The sequence below is a fragment of the Pseudophryne corroboree genome, chromosome 1 (assembly GCF_028390025.1).
Source record: "Pseudophryne corroboree isolate aPseCor3 chromosome 1, aPseCor3.hap2, whole genome shotgun sequence".
NCBI classification, from domain to species: domain Eukaryota; kingdom Metazoa; phylum Chordata; class Amphibia; order Anura; family Myobatrachidae; genus Pseudophryne; species Pseudophryne corroboree.
Window position 1 is genome coordinate 564,844,803 of NC_086444.1, and position 24,245 is coordinate 564,869,047.

The following is a 24,245-nucleotide window of genomic DNA, read 5'->3' on the forward strand; positions in this document are numbered from 1 at the left end:
TCAAATGCTGGGCTAAGTCAGAGAGTCACTTGCTAATATTTCTCGCCCATGGGGGCTCCTCAGAAGTTTGTCCTGAATCAGTACCCGATTGGGACCGACGCAAGTCTGCTATAGCATCTGCCATGTTCTTGGCCCACAGAGGCATACACTGATCCGCAGAGCCTCCCTGCTGCTCTACAACGGCCGTACCAGAGCACGCAATACAGAGAGTACCTGGGTCCTGGGTTGAAAGTATGGAGTCACACTGTGAACAGGCAAAATAAACAAAGCCTGCTTTACCTTTTGTAGATTTGTATGGCTTATTGGCCATAGTTACTGGTAAAATATCTACAAGTGACTCAATGGGGTATATTCAATTGAAGTTGAAAGCTGCCGTCTGCCGAAAAGAAGTCAGTTTTCAACTTTTCTAGGTCAGAAGGGGTTCCGACCTATTCAATCTAACCCCAAATTATTCGCAAGTCAAGGAATTCGACTTGTCGAAAAGCATGTGGATCGGCGGAATAGCTCCTGATCCGCGTGCTTGTGTAGAAAACGGGGCCAAAACCTACAGGTTTTTGCCCCCTTTTCGACCATCTCAATTCGACTTTAAAAAAAGTCGAAGTGAGATGCGGGAGCAGAGACGGGGAGAGCCGCGGGAAGCCAGACAGGGAGAGCAGCGCCGGAGGATGCATCACAGACGCCGTTCAAAGCAGCGTCCATCCGGCAAGACCTCGCTTGCAGGAGCCGGATGGACACTGCCGTGAGCGGCGGCTGTGATGCGGGGGCGGGGAGAGGCAGAGAGACGGGGGGGATGGGGGAAGAGCCGCGGGCAGACGGGGGAGAGCAGCAGCTATATAGCCGCTGCCGTAGTGCTCCTCTCCCCCGTCTAAGCTCCCGCATCTCAATTCAACTTTTTTAAAGTCAAATTGAGAATGCATTGAATAGCCCAGGTTGGATCCATTCCGGCAAATCAATGTCGGAATGAATCCGACTTCAATTTAATTTACCCCAATAAGAAGAATAAGTAAAATATGCACAATAGAGAATTAAGACTAATGCATAAATCTCTTCTAAAAATGTGCTCTGTAAAATATAAACCCCTCCTGTTGGAAGAACAGGGTGAGTTAGTGACTGATAGTGAGACCTACAAAAAAATAAAAAGGCTATCACTGTATTACAGTCTATATCAAAAAACATTATCTACAATACTTGCTGTTGTCTGGTCCCCTCCTGTACTAAACAGGGTGAGAAGCTAATCCCTGTATGAGAATTATTGCAATGTGTGAGAGTACGTGTCCTCAATGCTCCGGTCTGTAGCACAGCAAACGTGGGGAAGATGGCGCCTGCAGCTCAAGTCCGCCCAAACAGCCTGTGGTCAGCATGTCAATCCGAGCGGGAAGACCAAGGCGGGAAATGCCTACTTCCCCTTCTGTTCTTCCGCAGCGGCTGCACTGTACTATCCCCTTCAGTGAAGGGAACGTGGCTCCGTTACTGACAATCTGGCGGAAAGCGGGGAGAGCTGACCACCCCTTCAGTCCTGCTCCGCCTGTGTACAAGTCCGCTGCCTCTAACAGTGTCTGGCAGAAGTAAGCCTGAACAGCGCGCCGCTTACATCCCCTCTGACCGCTCCATACAGCACCGCAGCTCACCTACGTCAAGGAGGGGGAGAGTGGGGGAGTAGAGAACACCACACATGCATCTCATACTGCAGAAACAGCCCAACACTGCCCATACAGATTGTGGCTGTCCTACCGTCCAGCTGCCTCCTCGGATATCTGTCCGGATAGAGAGCCACAGTGACCTAAGTATGGTGACAATCCAGAGGCTATGTAGAGTGGGAAAACAAAGCTTATCTAGCTAACCCCACTCTAGCTGTACTTGTCTCCTGTATACAGGGACTATGTACATTAGAAAACTCCAAAAACAAAAGAAACCTAACTAAAATCTATAGGCAAAAAAACCTGTGCCTGTACTCCACAAAACTTAAACTGAGGTGATTCTGTGACACACTGGGGATGTGAGGGGTTAGATGGGGGAGGAGATAGTTTCTATAGGTTCTGTGCCAAACTCCCTACCCACACACTCTAACTCATCAGTAAGTGTGCATCGTCCCCCAGATGAATGAAAGAGAAACACATTACAGGTTGAGTCTCCCTTATCCAAAATGCTTGGGACTGGAGGTATTTTGGATATCGGATTTTTCCGTATTTTGGAATAATTGCATACCATAATGATATATCATGGTGATGGGACCTAAATCTAAGCACAGAATGCATTTATGTTACAAATACACCTTATACACACAGCCTGAAGGTCATTTTAGCCAATATTTTTAATAACTTTGTGCATTAAACAAAGTGTGTGTACATTCACACAATTCATTTATGTTTCATATACACCTTATACACACAGTCTGAAGGTCATTTAATACAATATTTTTAATAACTTTGTGTATTAAACAAAGTTTGTGTACATTGAGCCATCAGAAAACAAAGGTTTCACTATCTCAGTCTCACTCAAAAAAGTCCGTATTTCGGAATATTCCGTATTTCGGAATATTTGGATATGGGATACTCAACCTGTATTATTCTTTATTTACACAGCGCTGTACAATGAGGGGGGACAATGACACAAATTACATACAGTGACATGAAGCCCAAGGTAAAATTACACATGCCCAAATGAGCTTACAATCTAAGAGTGCTGAGAAACACTGTACATATGGTAATGGAATAGCAATGGCAGTTGAAGTATTATCAGCTCTGAATAATAAAGCTACCATTTCTGTACAGTTACCGAAGTTGTGGAACAGTGGGAATGGGAAGAGACAGTGGCAGAGACGTATCAAAGCTTGGAGAGAGATAAACTACCAACTAATCAATTCCTGTCATTTTTCAAACACAGCCTGTAATGTGTGTGACAGTAAGGAGCTAAAAGGATAAAGTACTAACCATTCTCTAATCTTTGATACATATGTCCCAATGTGAGATGGAGACATGAAACAATAACTAATCCTTGTACACATCTTAAAACAAGAAAAAAAGCCATTTGTTTCCCCCAGCACCCTGAATGATAACCGTAACCAGATTTAAATTCCACATAATAATAGAATTTAGAGATCTTCCCTAGCGCTATATCTAGGTGCAGGGTGTGGCACCCCAAAACACCAGCATAAGCCAGAAAGCCCAGCGTAGCATACCAGTGAAAAAACTATAGTGTTAATAAATTAGTATTTAGGAAGCCGAAGCTATAGAGAAAGTGATACAAAAATGAAATGCAATTAAAATAGAGAAATAGTGTTAAAAAATTAATAAGTGAAAAGTGTTAATAGAATGTAAGGGTATGCCACACTAAGGCCATCCAGCTCAGCCAGTCCAGAGGCACCACACCTCACACCTCCATTACCCCAGCCACATGTGGCTCCTTGCTGGTTAATCTTAGACCCAGATTGGGGTAATGGAGGTGTGAGGTGTGGTGCCTCTGGACTGGCTGAGCTGGATGGCCTTAGTGTGGCATACCCTTACATTCTATTAACACTTTTCACTTATTAATTTTTTAACACTATTTCTCTATTTTAATTGCATTTCATTTTTGTATCACTTTCTCTATAGCTTCGGCTTCCTAAATACTAATTTATTAACACTATAGTTTTTTCACTGGAATGCTACGCTGGGCTTTCTGGCTTATGCTGGTGTTTTGGGGTGCCACACCCTGCACCTAGATATAGCGCTAGCGAAGATCTCTGAATTCTATTATTATGTGGAATTTAAATCTGGTTACGGTTATCATTCAGGGTGCTGGGGGAAACAAATGGCTTTTTTTCTTGCTTAGAAATACCCCTCCCTTTCGAGCACCTGAATGATATCACTAAGCTAATTGAGCATCTACCAATATATACACATCTTAAAACAGCCAGCTTCCAGCTACCATAATGGTCCATAACCATTTATCTTTACTGAACTTCTGGCTCTATAATACATGTACTATGTGAGGATGAAACATCTCTAGTTCTAGGTCTGGACAAATTTCTCTGAAAATTAGGAGTTAAGGATAAAAGTAAGGCACCTGCAAAAGTTTCTGAGTCATCCAAATATTTTTAGAGGTCTGTCCACCATGCCACAGATATTTTAAATTCAGTCAGTGCCCAATTACACTAATTACTGACATGGACACTGGCTGCCAACAAGATGCGACACCTATTCTTTTTCCGCAGATCACAGCAACAGGGTTAGAACATGAAAAATGATCATCATCACATGCAGAGGACATTGTGAAATACATTTAAACCAACAACTCCACAATTAAAAAAAGAATAGAAAATGGATGACAAAAGAATGAAACATTTCACCAAATTGGGGAATATCGATGCTACAACTGCAATATTTACAGTGAGGAACAGGGCAGCTAGACCTCTAGAATATCCCTACAACTGTTAGAGGAGAGAGATGTTAGGATGAATGGACATGTACAGTAACTAGACAGTGGTACAGGGTATGTAGAGCATGCAGGAACCCAAACCAGGGGACCCAATGCTGCCCACCCTGCACCCACCATTTTTCACTGCTACTGCTGGCCTGACTGAAGTATCACTATCAAACAACTACTCGGCGTGTTCTGTGTTATCACATCTGCAAGGTAGAGGGACAAAACATATCTGGCATAGGAAAACTTACCACAACTTCTTGTAGGCTGTTAGGTAGGCTGACAGTGGACACACCATGAGAAGGTCTTTGTAGTATGTCAAGATTTTGGAGCGGTCCACCCACACTATGACTCCTGGTAAGTGACGCCACTCTTTTTGGTGCACTGCCATTTTCTAAAGACTTCATTGTGTCTTCACCATGGATTTCACTGGAACCGCTGTACAGCAAATATGCGTTTACAGTATAGTAACTCAAAATGATATACAATTTCTCCAGAAGAACTGATCAAAGCAATCACAACAAGCATTGTATAGTATATAGATTTTATAGAACTATTTAGTGCGCAAGGACAGCAGCTGTGATAGTGTTACTCTCCTATGAGGTTTCCTCTTACCCTCACAAGTGCAAAAATGTAAAAAAACGGGGAGTACACTTAACTAGCGCTATCCGTATTTTCTTCTTTTCTTTCACTTCAATCCAATGATACTTCTTTTCTCAGAACGTGATAGCACGTAGACATGTGAGAGAAATTTTCATATAGTGAAATACTGTTTAATATACATATACAATAACAAAGTGCAATTAGATCAGATTTTGACACAATCCTTTAGGAAGCGAGTAGAATGAGTAATTACCGGAATCAGTGGGAACTGTAATTAAACAGTCCCAAACAACGCATATGTCCCAATATGGGTGCTCCGGATCAGTCCATATGAGTACAGATGGTAAATGCTGGATCCTGGTTGTTTTACTGCAAACACTCTCGCCCCCTCAGGAACACCAACGCGTTTCCACCCCTGGCTAGGGGTCTTTTTCAAGGTATGTCAGAATACTGATCACTCCAAACGATCCCATATTTAAATACCCATCCACCAATCACTATACAGATGACACACATGAATCCAATGTTAAAATTAATCCTTCCCGGATTGGTCCACTTGTGATACCGTCTCCAGCACGGCATTTACTTCCGCATTCACGGGTTCCCATGGTAACAGGCCTCCCGAGTTCTGTGCGTCGCGTCACTTCGTCCGAGGTCCCGGCTCCCATTACCGTGTATGCTGGTTGTCAAGGTGACGTGACTCCTCGATTGTCTCCGTCACGTTACTTCCGGTGTCACATTTTAAATGTACAAATCTCGTTAGTTCATACTCGTTTTCCATATTTGGATGAACTCTTGCATACCTATTGTCCTTTATTCACTAAGGTTTTAATCAATTTATGATAAGTTCAAACCTAAAAAGGGCCGAAAGAGGAGATCACTTATCACTTCCGGTAACAACGAAGAGAAATGTAAACAAACACACATATTTGTTCTTTACAAATAAATAAATAAACAAATAACAGCTAAAATCTTCTAATTGTAAATTAATAACAGAAATGGCAGCATTGTTTCATTACATCTATATTTTCTGTGACTATAACAAGAAAATAAAAATAACAGCAGTATTACTAAAACAACATAAAAATTGATAAAAAATGGGGATAATGCAGGAATCTTAAATAACAGCTAATATATTGATATTTAGAAAGGGAAAAAAATTATAGGAACCATTTTACTTCAAAATCCAAGTTAAGGCCACCTGGTTTAAGTGTTCCTAAATCAAAGATGGCCTTCATTTCTGCCTTTGCCAATTGGTTAGTTTTATCATTCCGGAAAGAACAAATATGTGTGTTTGTTTACATTTCTCTTCGTTGTTACCGGAAGTGATAAGTGATCTCCTCTTTCGGCCCTTTTTAGGTTTGAACTTATCATAAATTGATTAAAACCTTAGTGAATAAAGGACAATAGGTATGCAAGAGTTCATCCAAATATGGAAAACGAGTATGAACTAACGAGATTTGTACATTTAAAATGTGACACCGGAAGTAACGTGACGGAGACAATCGAGGAGTCACGTCACCTTGACAACCAGCATACACGGTAATGGGAGCCGGGACCTCGGATCGCGTCACAGGAAGTGACGCGACGCACAGAACTCGGGAGGCCTGTTACCATGGGAACCCGTGAATGCGGAAGTAAATGCCGTGCTGGAGACGGTATCACAAGTGGACCAATCCGGGAAGGATTAATTTTAACATTGGATTCATGTGTGTCATCTGTATAGTGATTGGTGGATGGGTATTTAAATATGGGATCGTTTGGAGTGATCAGTATTCTGACTTACCTTGAAAAAGACCCCTAGCCAGGGGTGGAAACGCGTTGGTGTTCCTGAGGGGGCGAGAGTGTTTGCAGTAAAACAACCAGGATCCAGCATTTACCATCTGTACTCCTATGGACTGATCCGGAGCACCCATATTGGGACATATGCGTTGTTTGGGACTGTTTAATTACAGTTCCCACTGATTCCGGTAATTACTCATTCTACTCGCTTCCTAAAGGATTGTGTCAAAATCTGATCTAATTGCACTTTGTTATTGTATATGTATATTAAACAGTATTTCACTATATGAAAATTTCTCTCACATGTCTACGTGCTATCACGTTCTGAGAAAAGAAGTATCATTGGATTGAAGTGAAAGAAAAAGGAAGAAAATACGGATAGCGCTAGTTAAGTGTACTCCCCGTTTTTTTACATTTAAGCATTGTATAGTATTTTGCCCTATATATATATTTAATAACTGAGAAAAATAAAATAGATCTCTTTTTTTCCCAATGTCAATTGATTATAGTAGTGGGTGTCTTATTATGCTGAATAGTTTTATGGGAAATAAAAACAGAATATATGGAAAGCTTCCATAAGAATTTTACAGGATAGTTAGGAAAGGGTCTATTCATGAAGCAGTGAAAAGTGTGGAGAAGTGAACCAGTGGAGAAGTTGCCCAAAGCCACCAATCAGCATTGAAGTAACATTTATAATTTGCATATTACACAATTGTACGGAGCAGCTGATTGGTTGCCATGGGCAACTTCTCCACTCTTTTTACTGCTTCATGAATAGACGGGTTCACTACGGCTGGCCGGCGGTCGGGGTCCCGGCGACCAGCATCCCGGCGCCGGGAGCCCGACCGCCGGCTTACCGACAGCGTGGCGAGCGCAAATGAGCCCCTTGCGGGCTCGCTGTGCTCGCCACGCTACGGGCACGGTGGCGCGCCACACTATTTTATTCTCCCTCTATGGGGGTCGTGGACCCCCACGAGGGAAAATAAGTGTCGGTATGCCGGCTGTCGGGCTCCCGGCGCCGGTATACTGAGCGCCGGGAGCCCGACCGCCGGCATACAGAAGACCACCCGAATAGACCCCTGATTGAGTTAGTCAAGAAGCTAGAAAGAAAATGTTAGTATAGGCCGCAAGAGGCAAAGCAGACACTGGAAAATGAAAGTCATCTGATGGAATCTAACCCTTCCTACCCACCCACAAATCTTCTGAATAAGGGGATGCTTCTACAGTATTAGGATAATTCATACTTAACCACACAGCAACCAAAAAAAAACATTGAAAAATAAATTTACTTTTAATCCAGAACTTGTGTAAAGCACATAATTCATACTCATATAAACAACATAACAACATGAGAGACTGAATCATCATTTACCAATGTACACTATGAAATAAAAGAATTCCTGGTAACGATGGCACATCTACTGAAAGTGAAATGTACTCCAGTTATTTTTAAGTATGAAATATCCCTGGACATGAAAGGATGATGGCTTTTAATATATGTCAGTAATGGTGGCACTTGCAGATGAATTCAACAATAAAAAGAAGAAAGAGTTGGCACAGTGGTAATAAGAACAGTACAATGTTACCTGTGACTAGCAGATTTACTTGTCTGTTCTGCTACATTATCTGACAAGTTGATCAGGTCATTGACTGTGGGGGCCAATTCCTTTTTATGGTGAGAGGTCCCTATTGTTGACTGGTGGTTGCTACTTTGTAGACTATCTCCCGAATTACTTGGCTTGAGGAAGAAACTGTGGCAAGATTAAACCAAAAGCCTTAAAAATGATACAGGACATAAACAATGTATTCACTGCAAGATTAGAGTTATGAAGTTCTGAAAATTACTAAAAAAATTACTTTTCACCAATGTATACTTTTTAGAAAACACAAAAAGTTCAAAACCGGAAATTAATACCAACAAACCTGGCAGAGCCACGCAGGTCCTTGAATTCAATGTTTAGGAGAGGCAAGAAGGTGGTTTTACAGAATGGACATGTGGTGTTCAGGTTTGAATCATCTGCTGTCCAGCCTGCCATAATTTCTTCATCATAAACCAATGCATCACATGCTCGGCACTGACAGCAACTGGACATCAAAACCTGCAGACATCAGGTGAAATCTGAATTTTAATAGGGCAAAAATAACAATGTATAAATAGCTACTAAAAATGCATTGGCATTGCCACAGAAAAAGGCATACATTCTCACTAGAGGTTAATAAATGTTGAACTACTGATATGACAGATCCTTCAACTAGCTACACACTATACAATGTTCTAATCGATCAGCTGATAATTTTATTAATATAAAATCCATCAGACGTTAGTACAATATGCGCGCTGGAAGAGAAAAGAAAGGACTATAACACATACTGTACCTTTAATGAAGAAAGGTGGAGGACTAAATCCAAACCAACCTGTAAGACAGACAGGACTCGCGACAGATGGAAAGATCAGGGTCTGAAAACTTGAGTCAAACACCAAAACATGTTCTCCTAACCCGGTGATAGATCCTGGCAGAGGAAGGCTTCCAGGCATCAAGCATGTTACAAATGACTGCCTGGAAAATTCCTTAGCGCTCAAGATTCACCCAGTGAAAGCGAGACGATCCAGATGGAAGCACAGGCCTGACAGACAGAAGATTCAGGGAGTGGAAGATATAGCAGAGTGTTGATGGAAAGACCCAGAAGAGCCACGAGGATTATGGTGCTGCCTTCCAACTTGTGGAATCATTGAAATTGGAGGGAAGATGTACGTGAGTGGGAAGATTCACCAAACTGCCAGGGCATCCATTAGAAGAGCTTGTAGATCCCTGGTGCGCTAGCAGTATCTCAGCAGTTTTTGGTTGTTTCAAGACGTCATGTCAATGTCCGGCAGGCTCTAGTGGAGCACCAGGAGCAGAAAGATGTCTGGGTGTAGGGCCCACTCAACAGAGTGTACATCCTAGAGGCTTGGGAAGTCCACCTCCGAATTTTGGACTGCTGAGAGAGTCGGAAGATGACACTCTGCCCACTGAAGAATGTGACCTACTTCATGGCGCTGTGACTGCCGTCCTGATGATTTATGTAGGCAACGGCACGCAAGAGTGGATCGATACTCGACAAAGACTCAAGAATGTGCAAATCTTAGTCTGCAACGACCGAAGTTTGTCCATGGGAAGGAACACCCAGGGCCGGTGCTAGGGTGTTTGGCGCCTCCTTGCAAACTATAAACTTGTGCCCTCTCTCCAATACTTAATAATGGGACAGCAAGCACCGAAGGCACGTGCCACAAAAAGGGGTGTGGTCTCACAAGGAAAGGGTGTGCCCAGACAATTGCACCCCCAATTTACATTACGCCACACAGTAGCTCAATCTTATTCACATTACACCGCACACAGTACTCCCGATTCATATTATACCACATAGCATTGTCACTTAGTCACTTTACGACACACAGTAGTGCCCCTTATTCAGGGCTTTAAGTGGACCTGGAGAGTTGGTGGAACTACATATGTGTGCCCTAACCCCCATACCTTCTAAAGGAACAGTGAACGCCGAAGGCGCGCGCTGCAAAAAATAGGATTTTAATACCTACCAGTAAATACTTTTCTCTTAGTCCGTAGAGGATGCTGGGGACTCCAAAAGGACCATGGGGTACAGACGGGATCCGCAGGAGACATGGGCACACTATAAGACTTTGAATGGGTGTGAACTGGCTCCTCCCTCTATGCCCCTCCTCCAGACACCAGTTAGAGAACTGTGCCCAGGGAGACAGACATTTAGAGGAAAGAATTTATTGTTTAAACACGGTGAGTGTCATACCAGCTCACACCGCGAACACCAGCTGATGGCATGAAAAACATACAGCAATATGCTGACCGAAAATGTAACACAACCTGTGTGTAAACACCACCAATAATCACATACCGCATGCCACGGCATGAATAACAGCAGCAACAGACTTGATTGAAAAGAAACACCACATGAGTGTAACCACAACCAAAAGCTGCAGATACAATACGCACTGGGACGGGCGCCCAGCATCCTCTACGGACTAAGAGAAAAGGATTTACCGGTAGGTATTAAAATCCTATTTTCTCATACGTCCTAGAGGATGCTGGGGACTCCAAAAGGACTATGGGGTCTATACTAAAGCCATATATATTGGTAGATGCTCAATTAGCTTAGTGATATCATTCAGGTGCTCAAAAGGGAGGGGTATTTCTGAGCAAGAAAAAAAGGCATTTGGTTTCCCCCAGCACCCTGAATGATACCAGTAACCAGATATAAATCCCACATAATAATAGAATTCAGAGATCTTCGTTACACATATTTGCGCAAATGTGTGGTTAAGCCCCAAAGCCGCACCAGTGGAAACTGCCGAGATCAACTTAACAAAGCCATCCCCAAACCAGGTTTCACCTTCATAGGGAAGATACTCCAGTATTTCTTGGGAGTCAAGCCTTAGCATTCCCTTGGCGAATCCACCACGCCCTCCTAGTCGAGACGGTCATGGAATCGGCCCGCGAACCCAATAGTCTCATACCTCTTGTAGTCGCACGACAGCAAGCTGCAATGTTCTAGATAAGACCCAACTCAAGGAATATCTCATCTCTCCCCAGGGTAATTATATCGGATGACAAGGTAACCGACCATTTCTGAATACAAGCACTCCCCCATGCGTATGTAATGCCAATATCATCAAAGCATATAATTAAAATATCACTTAGCTTCCTGTATACGATCCTTTGTGACAGGCCAGGGGTTGACTTTCACTTTATTCTATCTACGGCGGGAAAAGAATAAACACTCGGACTCCTCGTGAGGATTTGTCATCTTGTCACGGCTGACCTAGAGCTGTATCAACAGAGCGACCAGCACATGAGAAGGAACAACATCACTTCAGCATTCAATAGAAATTGTAATATAAATATACACATTTAAATACACATATACACACATATATCTATATATACATCTCATATATATATATTTTGTCAGGAACAGCAGGGTCCCTAGTGACATTAATGTGTTCTGAATGTGTATGAACATGTACTGAATGCCAAAGTTGTGGATCTAATCAGGAAACATTATGGTCGACATAAGACATAGTATTCGTCGACAACAGGGAGTAGTAACCGGGCAAAATAACATTCTTGCAACCCCGAGGGGTTTGAGGGAAATATATATATATATATATATATATATATACACACACATAATTTTAATATCACGTATGTGCTCGAGTTACCTCTCAATGCAATCGTACCATACATATATACAGGTATAGGTTGTTACATTATCATATTAAATTACACCCAGTTATAACAGTTGGTGCCGACAGGGTCACCCACATACGACAGTATTTACTTTGGAAAAGCTTACAATACTGACATTTCATCTCCTGAATCAAGTACCATCAGGAGTCGGCAATGCCGACAGAGGGATTCCCATAGCCGTTTGTGGCAGAGCACTCATACATGTCGACCCACGTGTACTAAAACACCGCCTGACATCGCTATAATGGGTAATCCAGTATGACAGGGAAAACACAGAAATCTTTAACAACTCCTTAACCACAATACTCATTTATATACATATATATAAATCTATAATGCACTAAACAACTGTGCCCCCGCTCGTTTTTCACTGTTAGTGTTCAACGGTGTTTGTGGCGGGGCCAGCGTCTCTGTGAGGAAAAAATGGTGCTGTATAGAGTTGTGAGGGCTACGCCACGCCCCCTTCTCGGCGCGCTTCAGTCCCGCTATTTTTTTACTCTTTCTTTATACTGGCTGGGGTCAGTATACAGTGCCTATGCACTGTATACCTCTTTGCCAGGCATGTATGTGAGGTATTTTTGCTGCCCAGGGCGCCCCCCCTGCGCCCTGTACCCTTGTAGTGCCGCTTGTGTGCGGGAGCAGTGGCGCGCAGCGCGACCGCTGCGCGGTACCTCAGAGACCCTGAAGTCTTCTGCCGTCACTGAAGTCTTCTGTTCTTCTAATACTCACCCGGCTTCTTTCTTCTGGCTTTGTGAGGGGGGTGACGGCGCGGCTTCGGGAACGAGCAGCTAGGCGAACCAAGTGATCAGACCCTCTGGAGCTAATGGTGTCCAGTAGCCTAAGAAGCAGAGCCCTTGAACTCAGAAGAAGTAGGTCTGCTTCTCTCCCCTCACTCCCACGATGCAGGGAGCCTGTAGTCAACAGGTCTCCCTGAAAATAATAAACCTAACAAAGTCTTTTCAGAGAAACTCAGGAGAGCTCCCCTAGTGTGTGACCAATCTCTCTGGGCACAGAGTCTAATTGGAGTCTGGAGGAGGGGCAAGGAGGGAAGAGCCAGTTCACACCCATTCAAAGTCTTATAGTGTGCCCATGCCTCCTGCGGATCTAGTCTATACCCCATGGTCCTTTTGGAGTCCCCAGCATCCTCTAGGACGTATGAGAAAAGGGGTTAAAAGTAAGGGACGTGGCCACACAATAGTACCCCCAATACAAATTCCACCACACAGTAGCACAATATTATTGTTATTACACCGCTCCTACTTCATATTATGTCACACAGTACTGCCCTCATATTCACGTTATGCTACACAGTTCCCATGATAGCAGTGCCGCTTATACACACAATAATGCAGACAGAATCAGTGCAGCTTATACACACAATAATGCCCACAGTAACAGTGCCGCCTATACACCTAATAGTGCCCACGGTAGCAATGCCGCTAATATACATGACCACCGTATCTGTGCTGCTTATACATATAATAAATGTCATCGCCCTCCCCCCCCGTGTGTGTGTGTATAATATAAATATATATATATGAGTAAAAGTAGAGACAAGGGCGCCTTCTAGTGTCTGAATAAGTATATATAGTGTATACCCAATGTGAATAGGAAAGGGACACTACTTATCTGGAGCATATATTTTCCTTCGGTCCCAAGACCAATATTGGCACATAAAAGAGATAAAGGAAATATAACATAGCGCGTACCATTTTCATACCATTATTCTGCATAAAAAACCTTACAGGGATGGACAAATCCCATCATTTAAAATCCGCAGCCAGGGATAGTTAAAAGGTTTTTACAAATTTTAATACAACACATAAAAACAAATGTCTACATGGAAAAACCGGTACATCAAACTTTTCATAAATATCCATGGAAATAGTAACAATGCAAACGTACAAGAAATAAGTATATAAAAAGCTTATCTGTCCATATGGGAGGTTCAGGTACAGCAGTCCCAACGCGTTTCGTCAATAGTCAGACTTCATCACGGGGATATATGTATACACACACACACACACACACACACACACACACACACACACACACACACACACACACACACACTATATAACTCTGGTAAACAATAAAACTTGGAAGCACACAGTTGCAGCAGGAGAATCCATTACAGCAGAAAACAAGGTTTTCAAAGAGTTAAACTCACTTTTGGCAGAGTCAGGCTGCCCTGAACACACTCAAGCTCCTGCATCAGCATGTGGAGGCCAGGGGGGAGGGCTCAGAAACCAAGTGCAGGGAGATCAGAGAAGGCTTCATGTCATAAATAATTTACCAGCAGGAACAGAAAGTGAAAGTGGCCAGCCTGTGTGGACGGAGTGAAACCCCTTCTGCGTTCTCTGCTGGGAGGGAGGGAAGGAAGGGGAGATCAGCGCCACGGGTGCACTGGACTCTGGAGCCTCTTGCTGCCGGCACCACTGCCTATACAGTCTGATAGGCGCTGTGGCAGCCGGCTGCAGCAGCACACAACAGCAGAGTCTCAGAACAGGGAAAGCGCCTCTCTGAAGCCGGCGACTCCCTTTGCAGGCTCTGCTGAGCGGGTTGCGCCGACTCTGGGAACACCCACTGAATTCTGGAATCCAGCAAGGCTCCTAAATGCAGCATCTCCTAAGACGGAGTCAAGGTGGATTTTCGCCAATTATTGATCCACCCGTGAGACTGTAGTAAGTCCACAGTGAGGAGAATGTGATCCAGTGAGTGAGCCAGAAGGAACATGTTCTCCAGATAAGGCAGATAAGCGTTGATGTGAAACCACTAGACGGGGCTGAGAAGTCTTCTTGGTATCTGCTGCTATAGCCACACAATCAAGAGTGTTTTAATGCCTGTATATCTCTTTTAGCTGCAGCTAATTCTGAATTTACATTCTGAATCATGCTTTTAAAGCTGTCTAGCCAGTCAGGTGCTTGTGAGCTAGGACCCTGTAGAGACAAGGAACATTGCTCACACATGAGTGACTCCGCTGAGGACGGGGTAGAGTTACAAGCAGCACACATAACCATGTCCACAGACATCTTACACAATAGCAATACAGCGCAACTCACTGATCAACACCTCCACACAGACCCTAGAGAGCCCCTACAGTGACACTGAGGAGCGGACACCAGCACACAGAACACAACAGCACAGTGTGTAGAAATATGTGTATGACCTGATATTAGTGCAGCGGCGGTACCGCTTGCGTGCTTCCCCGTCTATGAACCCCTGGTACCAGTGTTACAATCTGTAGCAGCGTGGGTCCTGGAGGAGCAGCGTGCATGCAGCCTTGAAGATCCGCAGCAGCAGGAAATGGCGCCTTCCCACCGCTGGTCCCGCTCCGGGAAGCCCCGCCCCTTGTAATGACGAGCTGTCTCTACCATAGTTTATACTGGCAACGTAGTAGAATATGCATTGTACAGTACACACAAAGCCTTGAGACAGTGAGCACTGCGGGGCAATAGCCCTGAGCCAGTTTGTCCGCGGCGGGCACCGCAGCTCCGGGCCCGTGACCATCGCGCGACGTGGCGCCAAAACTGCACCAGGGACCCGCTAACCAGGACCCCGGTTTAACACTCACCTCACCTTGTAACTTTGGCATGTGTTAGAGGGTGGCGGCTAGCTGCTGGCGTGGGCACACATACTAACATTGTGTGATCAGTCTCTCAGGAGCTCAGTGTCCTGTCAGCTGGGATTACGGACCATTAACCCTCAGGCGGTTGGTTTAGTCCCCCCTCTAAGTCCCACGAAGTAGGTATCTTGGTTGCCAAAAACAGCTCACTGAAAATAATAAACTAAAATAAAAGTAAAGGAAAGATCTCTGGAGCTCCATAGAAACGCACACAGCTCCTTGGGCACATTTTTCTAAACTGAGTCTGGTAGGAGGGGCATAGAGGGGAGGAGCCAGCGCACACATACACATACTAAAGGTTTTTAAAGTGCCAGGCTCCAGTGGAACCGATCTATACCCCATGGTTCAAGACCCCAGTATCCACTAGGACGTAAGAGAAAATAGATTTGACTAGCCTGGACTATGTGAGCATCTACCAGAGGAGAGGATTCCCATATGGAGCTATCCGCACCTGGAAACAGATAAAAAGCAGCAATGCACATACAAACTTGGAAGCGCTTGTTAGGGTGGTAAAAGGTCTTAAAGTTGCGCAGAGGAAGGGAACTCAGTAACCACCTTCTTCTGATGTTTAAATACTGGCGTATCTGACATACATGTCTGGTGAGAGTCCTTGATCAAAAGTGTGGACTTGAACTGCCTAGATCAGGGTCTTAACATCCACTTGTGGTAGGGAGTCCTCTGGGATCGATATGTGAGGTAATGGAGACATTATCCGCATGAGACATAACCAGACAGGGGGATAGAACTGTTCCATCTGGTAGGCTTGCATTTGGACAGGCTGTCCTTGTCAAGCATTATTTGGAGAGATACAGACACCTGCAATGTTGGTGGTTTTGCGGAAGCCGCAAATTACCCTGTGCAGGTAGACCAGCAGGGGGTGGGGATGTGGGGGTTATGAGCTGCTTAACTAACTGCATCATAACCTATGAAAGCGTGGAAGCCCATGCTGGTTCCTGATTGGAAGTTGTGGCCAAAGGGACCTCCCACTGCGTTGCTGTAAAACACCGGACAAATAGACCCTCGTGGTCCAGAACCTGAGGAGAAGCACCTCAGCACAGATCCTACAGTTACGCAACACGGGAGTGCCCACACCACTGGCTGCTTTGCCCTTGGAAAGACATGTGAATGAAATTTCAAGTCTGTCCCCACACACAAAAGTTACCAAAACAGTTGTGTGTTATGAAAGGGTAGTGCAGTGAATGTTAACAATTATATTAACAAGTGGGGCTATGCAGAAAATTGAAATAAGTGGCAATACCAATAAACAAATTGGTGTTCACTGAAGTGTGGAACAAGTAAAAAAGCAGGATCTTAATGCATATAAAACAAATCGGCAGAAAGTGCTGAACAATCCAACCCCAACAGGGGGAGTAAGGAGCTATATGTATAACCTGACCAGAAGAGTGAGGTATACAGGGAGACAGGAACCAATGCTACTCTCTGTAGGGTTGCGGAGGCATTCAGTGTGGTTAAAATGGCTGCCCAGCTTCTCCTGGAGGGAGAAGAGAGAGGCATATACCCTGTGGTGGGAAGCCTGCATGAGGGAACGCGCCAAGGTTTGGGTGAGGGGCTAACAGGGAAAGCCTACCTCCCGCTTCTGGCAAGGACCCCTGGGCAATGGCCACCACAACAGTAATGCCCTGTTGTCCAAAAGATGCTCTGGTGGTTTCATGTGGGTGCAGAGACAACCTGGGCCGGCATGGCCAGTGGTTTCCCTCACCGGCGGTGAGGACTGCTATGTGTGTGGCTCCTTGTAAGCAGGGAGCCGCCTCATCTCCTGCTGGGCGTGCCGGAGCTTGGCCGAAGTCACCGACCCAGTTGCCAGTGCTGCGGCTGCCGATGCAGCAGTGAGGGTGTCTTATAGGACGCTGACTCACAGCCAGCTCAATCAAAGTAAAATAGAAAGATATAAACAAAAACTATAATGAGGCTGCATAATAGCAGCTCCTGAAAAAAGTGCCTACTCCTACAGGCACCAAACGAAAACTATTTCCCTACTGGCTGGGGACAGGGTATAAGGGAGAAGGAGCCTGAGCTGCTGAGAGAAAAAACTTAACTGTTTGGTGCCAAGACTCATCACCAATACCCAATGAAATAAATATTCCCTTAACGACTGAATTATCTGACATGTACTGTTGACCAACATTTGATCAACTTCATCCATAGCATACAAGCGGAGTGCTACTGCAAACTAGTAAATAGTTAATTTGCTTTACACAACCAAAACATAAATACCTTTTAATGAGCAATCAAATACTTAGCATAGCCCCATGCCGGACTTCAACAATCTATGCCCAACATAACAGCCTTATATCCACCATTACTAGAACACTACCTAATACATATAACTCCGGGTAGCATATTAACTCAAGGTCTACAGAAAATACTCGTCCTCAGGATTCATATAGTCAATCTGCTCTACCTTCACATCAAGCTATGTAAACAGTTTTAACAGTCATAACACAATCATACACAGAGGTGTGCTTTGCATTATTACAAATAATAGTGCAGTAATACCTTTAAGAAACGCTAAGGTGTTTAATCCTTGGTTAAATGTAAAGCTCTCCAGTCACCTCACCACTGCCTTGCATATTAAAGTAGACATGTCATCCAGGGATCTGGTCGAGATCCCGGCAGTCGAAATACCGATGACGTAATCCCGACACACAGCTCGGAATGCCAGGCCAGCATCCCAACCGGTATCACAATCCGACTGACACACTGCCGAGCTGCAGGAGAGGTAGGCCACAGGGGGATACCTATGTACGATTATATCATAGATATACGCCAAACCTCAAGAATATTAACTTAATGGAGTCTAAACTGTATTACAGGTTCCGTTCCAATGATGTTTATATGAGAGCAGGGTGGGCAGCATATATACCCGAGTGACACTGCCCTCCATTTCTATACCTACTGCTGGCAGCACCATACAGTATTTCCAGATATGTCTTCAGAAAGGCAGCAACAGAGTCTTTGCTATCTTCTGTACATGCACCAGCTTTTGAAGACATTACTGGAAAGATGGCACCACCTGCAACAGGTATGGAAGGTGCTCGAAGCATGTGGGGGGATCCCTCTGCCCACAGTTCTCCAAGGTACACTGATGTTTCTCACTGTAATAGTAGCGTCACTTTTGGACAGCTATTAGGCTCACTCACCTCCATGGCGCAGTTCTGAAAGATGCTTGACAAGCTGGTATTTTGAGAAGATCCATGTTCTGACCTCTCGGACTCCTGGCCTCGCAAACCTCTACCTGGAGTAGACTCACCTTTAGATAAAAACATTAAAAAAAAGACTTCAATAACCTATACTCAAATATATATTCTCAGGGGGAAGGAGCTGCGTGAGAGATAAGCTATGTCGGTTGGAAGAGCTGTGTGAGGGATAAGATGTGTCAAAGGGAAGAGCTGTTTGAGGGATAAGATGTGTCAAAGGGAAGAGCTGTGTGAGGGATAAGATGTGTCAAAGGGATGAGCTGTGTTAGGGATAAGATGTGCATAATGGGCACCACTACTAACGGCTTTGCATAGATGCACTGGGTTGGGCATGCGTGACCGTCAGCAAGATGTCCAGCGGGGAAGGGGGGGTTGCGGGATGGGGCAAGCGGAACAAGTCCCTTGTGGGCTTGCTGGCGAGCTGCACTTGCCACAGGTTCTATTACCACCCTATGAGTGTCGTGGACACCCATGAGTGGGAATAGTCCCTGCTAGTCGGCATGCCGACTGTCAGGATTCTGAGGGGCGGGATGTAGGGGGAGGTAATGTGACCGGCGGTCTCCTGGCCGGTCACATAACTACATAGACCCCGACGCACTATGTGTATTGGGGCACTACTACTGTGGGCATTGTGTAAAAGGGGCACTACTGTGTGTCATAACATGAATAAGGAACACTACTATGTGGTGTAATGTGAATAAGATTGTGCTACTGTGCAGCGTAATTTGAATTGGGGATACTATCGCATGACCACACACCTTTCTTTTTGAGACCACACCCCTTTTGCGGGGCTCGCAGTCCCTTTAAAAATTAAGTGCCGGGTGAGAGGGAGGCGAGTTCCACCACTTCTCCAGGACCACTTTAAGCACTGGTTGTAACATACCGTATTTTTCGGACCATAAGACGCACTTTTTCTCCCCAAAAATGTGGGGGGAAAAGTATGTGCGTCTTATGGAGCGAATAAGACGTTTGCGGGTAGCGGCGGCCGGCGGGTAGCGGCGGGTCCTGGATACTGCTGCGGCCACATCTCAGCAGCAGAGCCGGCGTCATGTAAACTCACCCGCTCCCCCCCACCTCCTCAGGAGACGCTGGGAACCACTGGTACTGTCGGGTAGCGGCGGGTCCTGGATGCTGCTGCTGCTGCGCCGTCATCAGCAGAGCGCGGAGCGGCCACATCTCAGCAGCAGAGCAGGTGTCATGTGACTCCCCCGCTCCCCCCCACCTCCTCCCTCCTCAGGAGACGCAGGGAACCACTGGTACTGTCAGTGTGTGTATGCTGGCTCTGATGTGTGTGTGTGTCTGTGTATGCTGGCTCTGACAGAAGGCTGCACTGTATTCTTGAGTCTGAGAAATCACAGAAATATCTCTTAGAGGTCAGAATATTTTTTTTCCAGTTTTCCTACTCTAAAAACTAGGTGCGTCTTATGGTCAGGCGCGTCTTATGGTCCGAAAAATACGTTTTGTCTATATGTTTTATCAAATAACAGACCACATACAAGTGCAGACAACATATAACATAATACTAAAATACATCTATTTTCATTGTACATCAATAGTCAATAAGGTTTTTATCAAAACATACTACTCTTCTCCAAAACCCCCATTCTGTCCAGCCACTTTCAGAATAACACCCACAATAAATTGTATTTAGTGGCTTTTTAAAGTCAACAATAATTATAGACATTTACACAGAGTAACCAACAAAATCTTTGGTGATAAGTTAAGTATTTTAGAGATTACAAAACTTGAATCTGACATACGGTAAGTCTTCCTAGTTTCAGGTGTCTTTAATACAGCTCCAAGTTATGCGATTTATGGGTCAGAGACTTTTTTTTCTCTTCATCTGATCATCTGCACTTTGGTCAGCTAACATTTGAAAGTTTGAGTAAGTAAGGCTTCAGTGAAACTGAATAGCATTGCACAGGGTGCAGCTGTCATGTCTACTACAATCTTCAACTCATAACAAATAATAAAACCCACATGGGGCCTGTGTGCCAACCACTATAAACTAGCTCTAAGTTCCTGTGAACAAACTGTTTAACTAGGGGAGTCATTTGGAATATTTATTTTCCTAGATTTCAAGTGACATGGGGTGTGAATGGGGTCATATAAAACCTATTGCCAAAAGAAAATATTGCACTACAGGTTGAGTATCCCTTATCCAAAATGCTTGGGACCAGAGGTATTTTGTATATCGGATTTTTCCGTATTTTGGAATAATTGCATCCCATAATGAGATATCATGGTGATGGGACCTAAATCTAAGCACAGAATGCATTTATGTTACATATATACCTTATACACCTAGCCTGAAGGTCATTTTTGCCAATATTTTTTATAACTTTGTGCATTAAACAAAGTGTGTCTACATTCACACAATTAATTTATGTTTCATATACATCTTATACACACAACCTGAAGGTCATTTAATACAATACTTTTTATAACTTTGTGTATTAAACAAAGTTTGTGTACATTGAGCCATCAAAAAACAAAGGTTTCACTATCTCACTCTCACTCAAAAAAGTCCGTATTTCGGAATATGAATATTTGGATATGGGATACTCAACCTGTACCACTGTCCCTGTAATAATAGTACTAGCCTTTTATGCTGTAGCAATATTATAATGTAATGTTAGTACAATCTGCACACATAATGAACACACAATGCGCCCGCAGAAACATGAGTAGATATATTATAGTCGTACTGTTGGAGTAGCTCTGTTTATTTGTGTCTCCACTGCTGCTGCTGCCCAGGCTGGTGCTGCTGTGGTTCAAACTGCTGACAGAAAGTCCTTGCAAACTTGTCTTGGAAGTGGCACCATCACCAAGAATGTGGTCTTCACCACTCAGAGGAAAGCGAGCATCACTGCGATGAACATCTTCCTACAATATAGAACAAGACAATGTAAGCAGGAGCAATTATAGAATGTGGGTGAACCTAGTCTATCTGAAAACCCAAACCTTACTACAATTTATATTACACATTTCTTTAACATTTATATATATCAGTATTATGATATACAAATAAGATAGAAACCTATTTACAGAATTATCTGATATTTAGCTCCACCACAAAGGTGAGTGATCAAGACTGCTGCCTCAATTTGCCTAAATATAGGCTCACTCTTGAATTTGGCCATTTAATATCAAGGTACATTGGGATTTGAAGATGTTTGGCCTGTCAAAAAGTAAAATGTAGTATACTCAGTTGTGCCTTGTTCATTATTTACTGTAATAACTACATACTGTATGATTGGTGTCAAATATTGTGATAACACTAATTTCAGCTAGAGCAAGATGTAAAAAAAAAAAAAATGACAAAGTGAACTATACTTTGTTCACACAACACGCTTCCATATTTCTATCAAAGTCTGTCCAACACTGCAAAAGCAACTAATACCCCTTTCACATCGCACAAATAACCCGGTACCGACACGGCATATTGCCGTGTCGAACCGGGTCAGTGTGCGATGTGAAAGCACACTGGCCGATTTAGCGGGTCACCTGACCCGGTAAATCAACCCGGTAAAAAAGAAGGGTTTTACCCGGGTTGATTACCGGGTCAGGTGCGGTGTGAATGGGAGCCGTGTTGATGCGACACGGTTCCCATTCACAAGATAGGGAGAGGCGGCGCTGGAGATGAGCTCATCTCCCGACGCCGCCTCCACCCCCGCCCCTGCTGCTGCGCGCTCCGTTGTTATGGCAACCGACCCGGTATATTGCCGGGTCGGAAAGCCAGCAGCGGAGTGCAAATGCCGGATCCCACCCGGTAAGTACACGTTTGTCTTACCGGGTAGGATCCGGCATTTGCAGTCTGAATGCAGCATAACTCTGAACAATACATTTATCCACAGGGCTGAGTACAAAAACCAGCGAAACCAAGGTGAGACGAGGTGCCATTGCAGACATTTTCATGCCGTTCCAATGGCACTCCGCCTCGCTTATGGCCAATTGAATTGCTCCCTTACTATTAATATCTTAAAAATTCTTTGTTTTTTATGTACTTTAGCAAATATTTCTTACATTTGAAAAAATGATAACTGAATGGAGTTAGACCCTGATTTCAGCACAGGACACTATTTCAAATGCCCGAGCAGATTCACATTACCGCACTCAGTCCCCCTTCTGCCTCTGGGGGGGGTGGGGGGTTTCTGGGGTTGCCGGTATTTCTGGAAATGGGAGCGAGACCGGGAGTGGCAAGGCCAGGGTCTGCATCTATGGACGTATAAAAGGCGCCCTGCGATGACCATCGTGAGTAAGCTGGGGCTTACTCAGCTGTCTGCCAGAAACATTGAGACCATCGGTCGCATCTCAGGGATCGCAAGTGCAGCAAAGAGATGTCTGTCACCGCCTTCTGTATTTGCGGAAGACGGATTTGCAAACCCACTTGATAGCGACTTTGCAAATCCGTCTATTGCTGAATCAGGCCCTTAGACAAGAAAGCAATAATCACCGGGAATAAAAAGTGTAGCAGTCAAACTGGGAAGGGAGGACAGATAGTATTAGATTCTTAGGGCTTTATTGACTAAGCGACAGCTTGCAAAAGTTAACATCTCCCGGCGTGTCGAATCCAGAAATTCAAAAGGGCAAAGCCCTTGAAGGCAAACGCACAGTGTTCTGCTATTATAAACATCACCCTTTCACATCTCCAGCCTAAACGTGCCACGAAGCAGCAACTCCTGCAAGCCACAACTCAGCAAATAAACCCTTGAGACTGTAGGCTCCATTAATGAATAATACTGTGTAACAGGTGGAGAGGGGAATTATATAATAGGTGTTTCAGGGGCTAGCATGTGTGGAGGCGGTTCATTATACGGTAGCTAGGAAAACGACATGTATGTACAACATATTAGGTGAGGACATGTATAGATAGATCTATAGATAAAAAGATAAAATGGTAAGATATTGAGAATATATTTATCAAGGCTTGGAGAGTCATAAATTGCACGGTAATAAAGATTTCAATAAAGCATTGAAAAGAGTGGAAAAGTGAGCCTGTGGAGAAGTTGCCCATGCCCTATATCCTCACCTAATATGGTGTACATACAATTTCCTAGCTAACGTATAATGTACCGCCTTCACACATACTAGCCCCTTAAACACCTAATAATAAGATTTTACTTACCGGTAAATCTATTTCTCGTAGTCCGTAGAGGATGCTGGGGACTCCGTAAGGACCATGGGGAATAGACGGGCTCCGCAGGAGATAGGGCACTTTAAGAAAGCTTTGGATTTTGGGTGTGCACTGGCTCCTCCCTCTATGTCCCTCCTCTAGACCTCAGTTAGAGAAACTGTGCCCAGAGGATATGAACAGTACGAGGAAAGGATTTTTGTAATCTAAGGGCGAGATTCATA

General features: G+C 44.2%; 1 protein-coding gene across 3 annotated transcripts in view; it reads right to left on the minus strand.

Moving 5' to 3' along the window:
* Positions 1 to 24,245, minus strand: part of DENND4C (DENN domain containing 4C) — a 470,132-nt gene that overhangs the window by 25,558 nt on the left and 420,329 nt on the right. For 2 of the 3 annotated variants that reach the window (XM_063914174.1, XM_063914173.1), the window contains 5 exons: positions 21,596 to 21,773; positions 18,831 to 18,940; positions 8,710 to 8,885; positions 8,373 to 8,537; positions 4,653 to 4,839 (listed from right to left, as the gene is read on the minus strand). In XM_063914174.1, coding sequence (XP_063770244.1) covers positions 4,653 to 4,839; positions 8,373 to 8,537; positions 8,710 to 8,885; positions 18,831 to 18,940; positions 21,596 to 21,773 — 816 coding nt within the window. The remainder of the gene's footprint in view (positions 1 to 4,652; positions 4,840 to 8,372; positions 8,538 to 8,709; positions 8,886 to 18,830; positions 18,941 to 21,595; positions 21,774 to 24,245) is intronic. The other variant, XM_063914175.1, reaches the window with a different exon arrangement.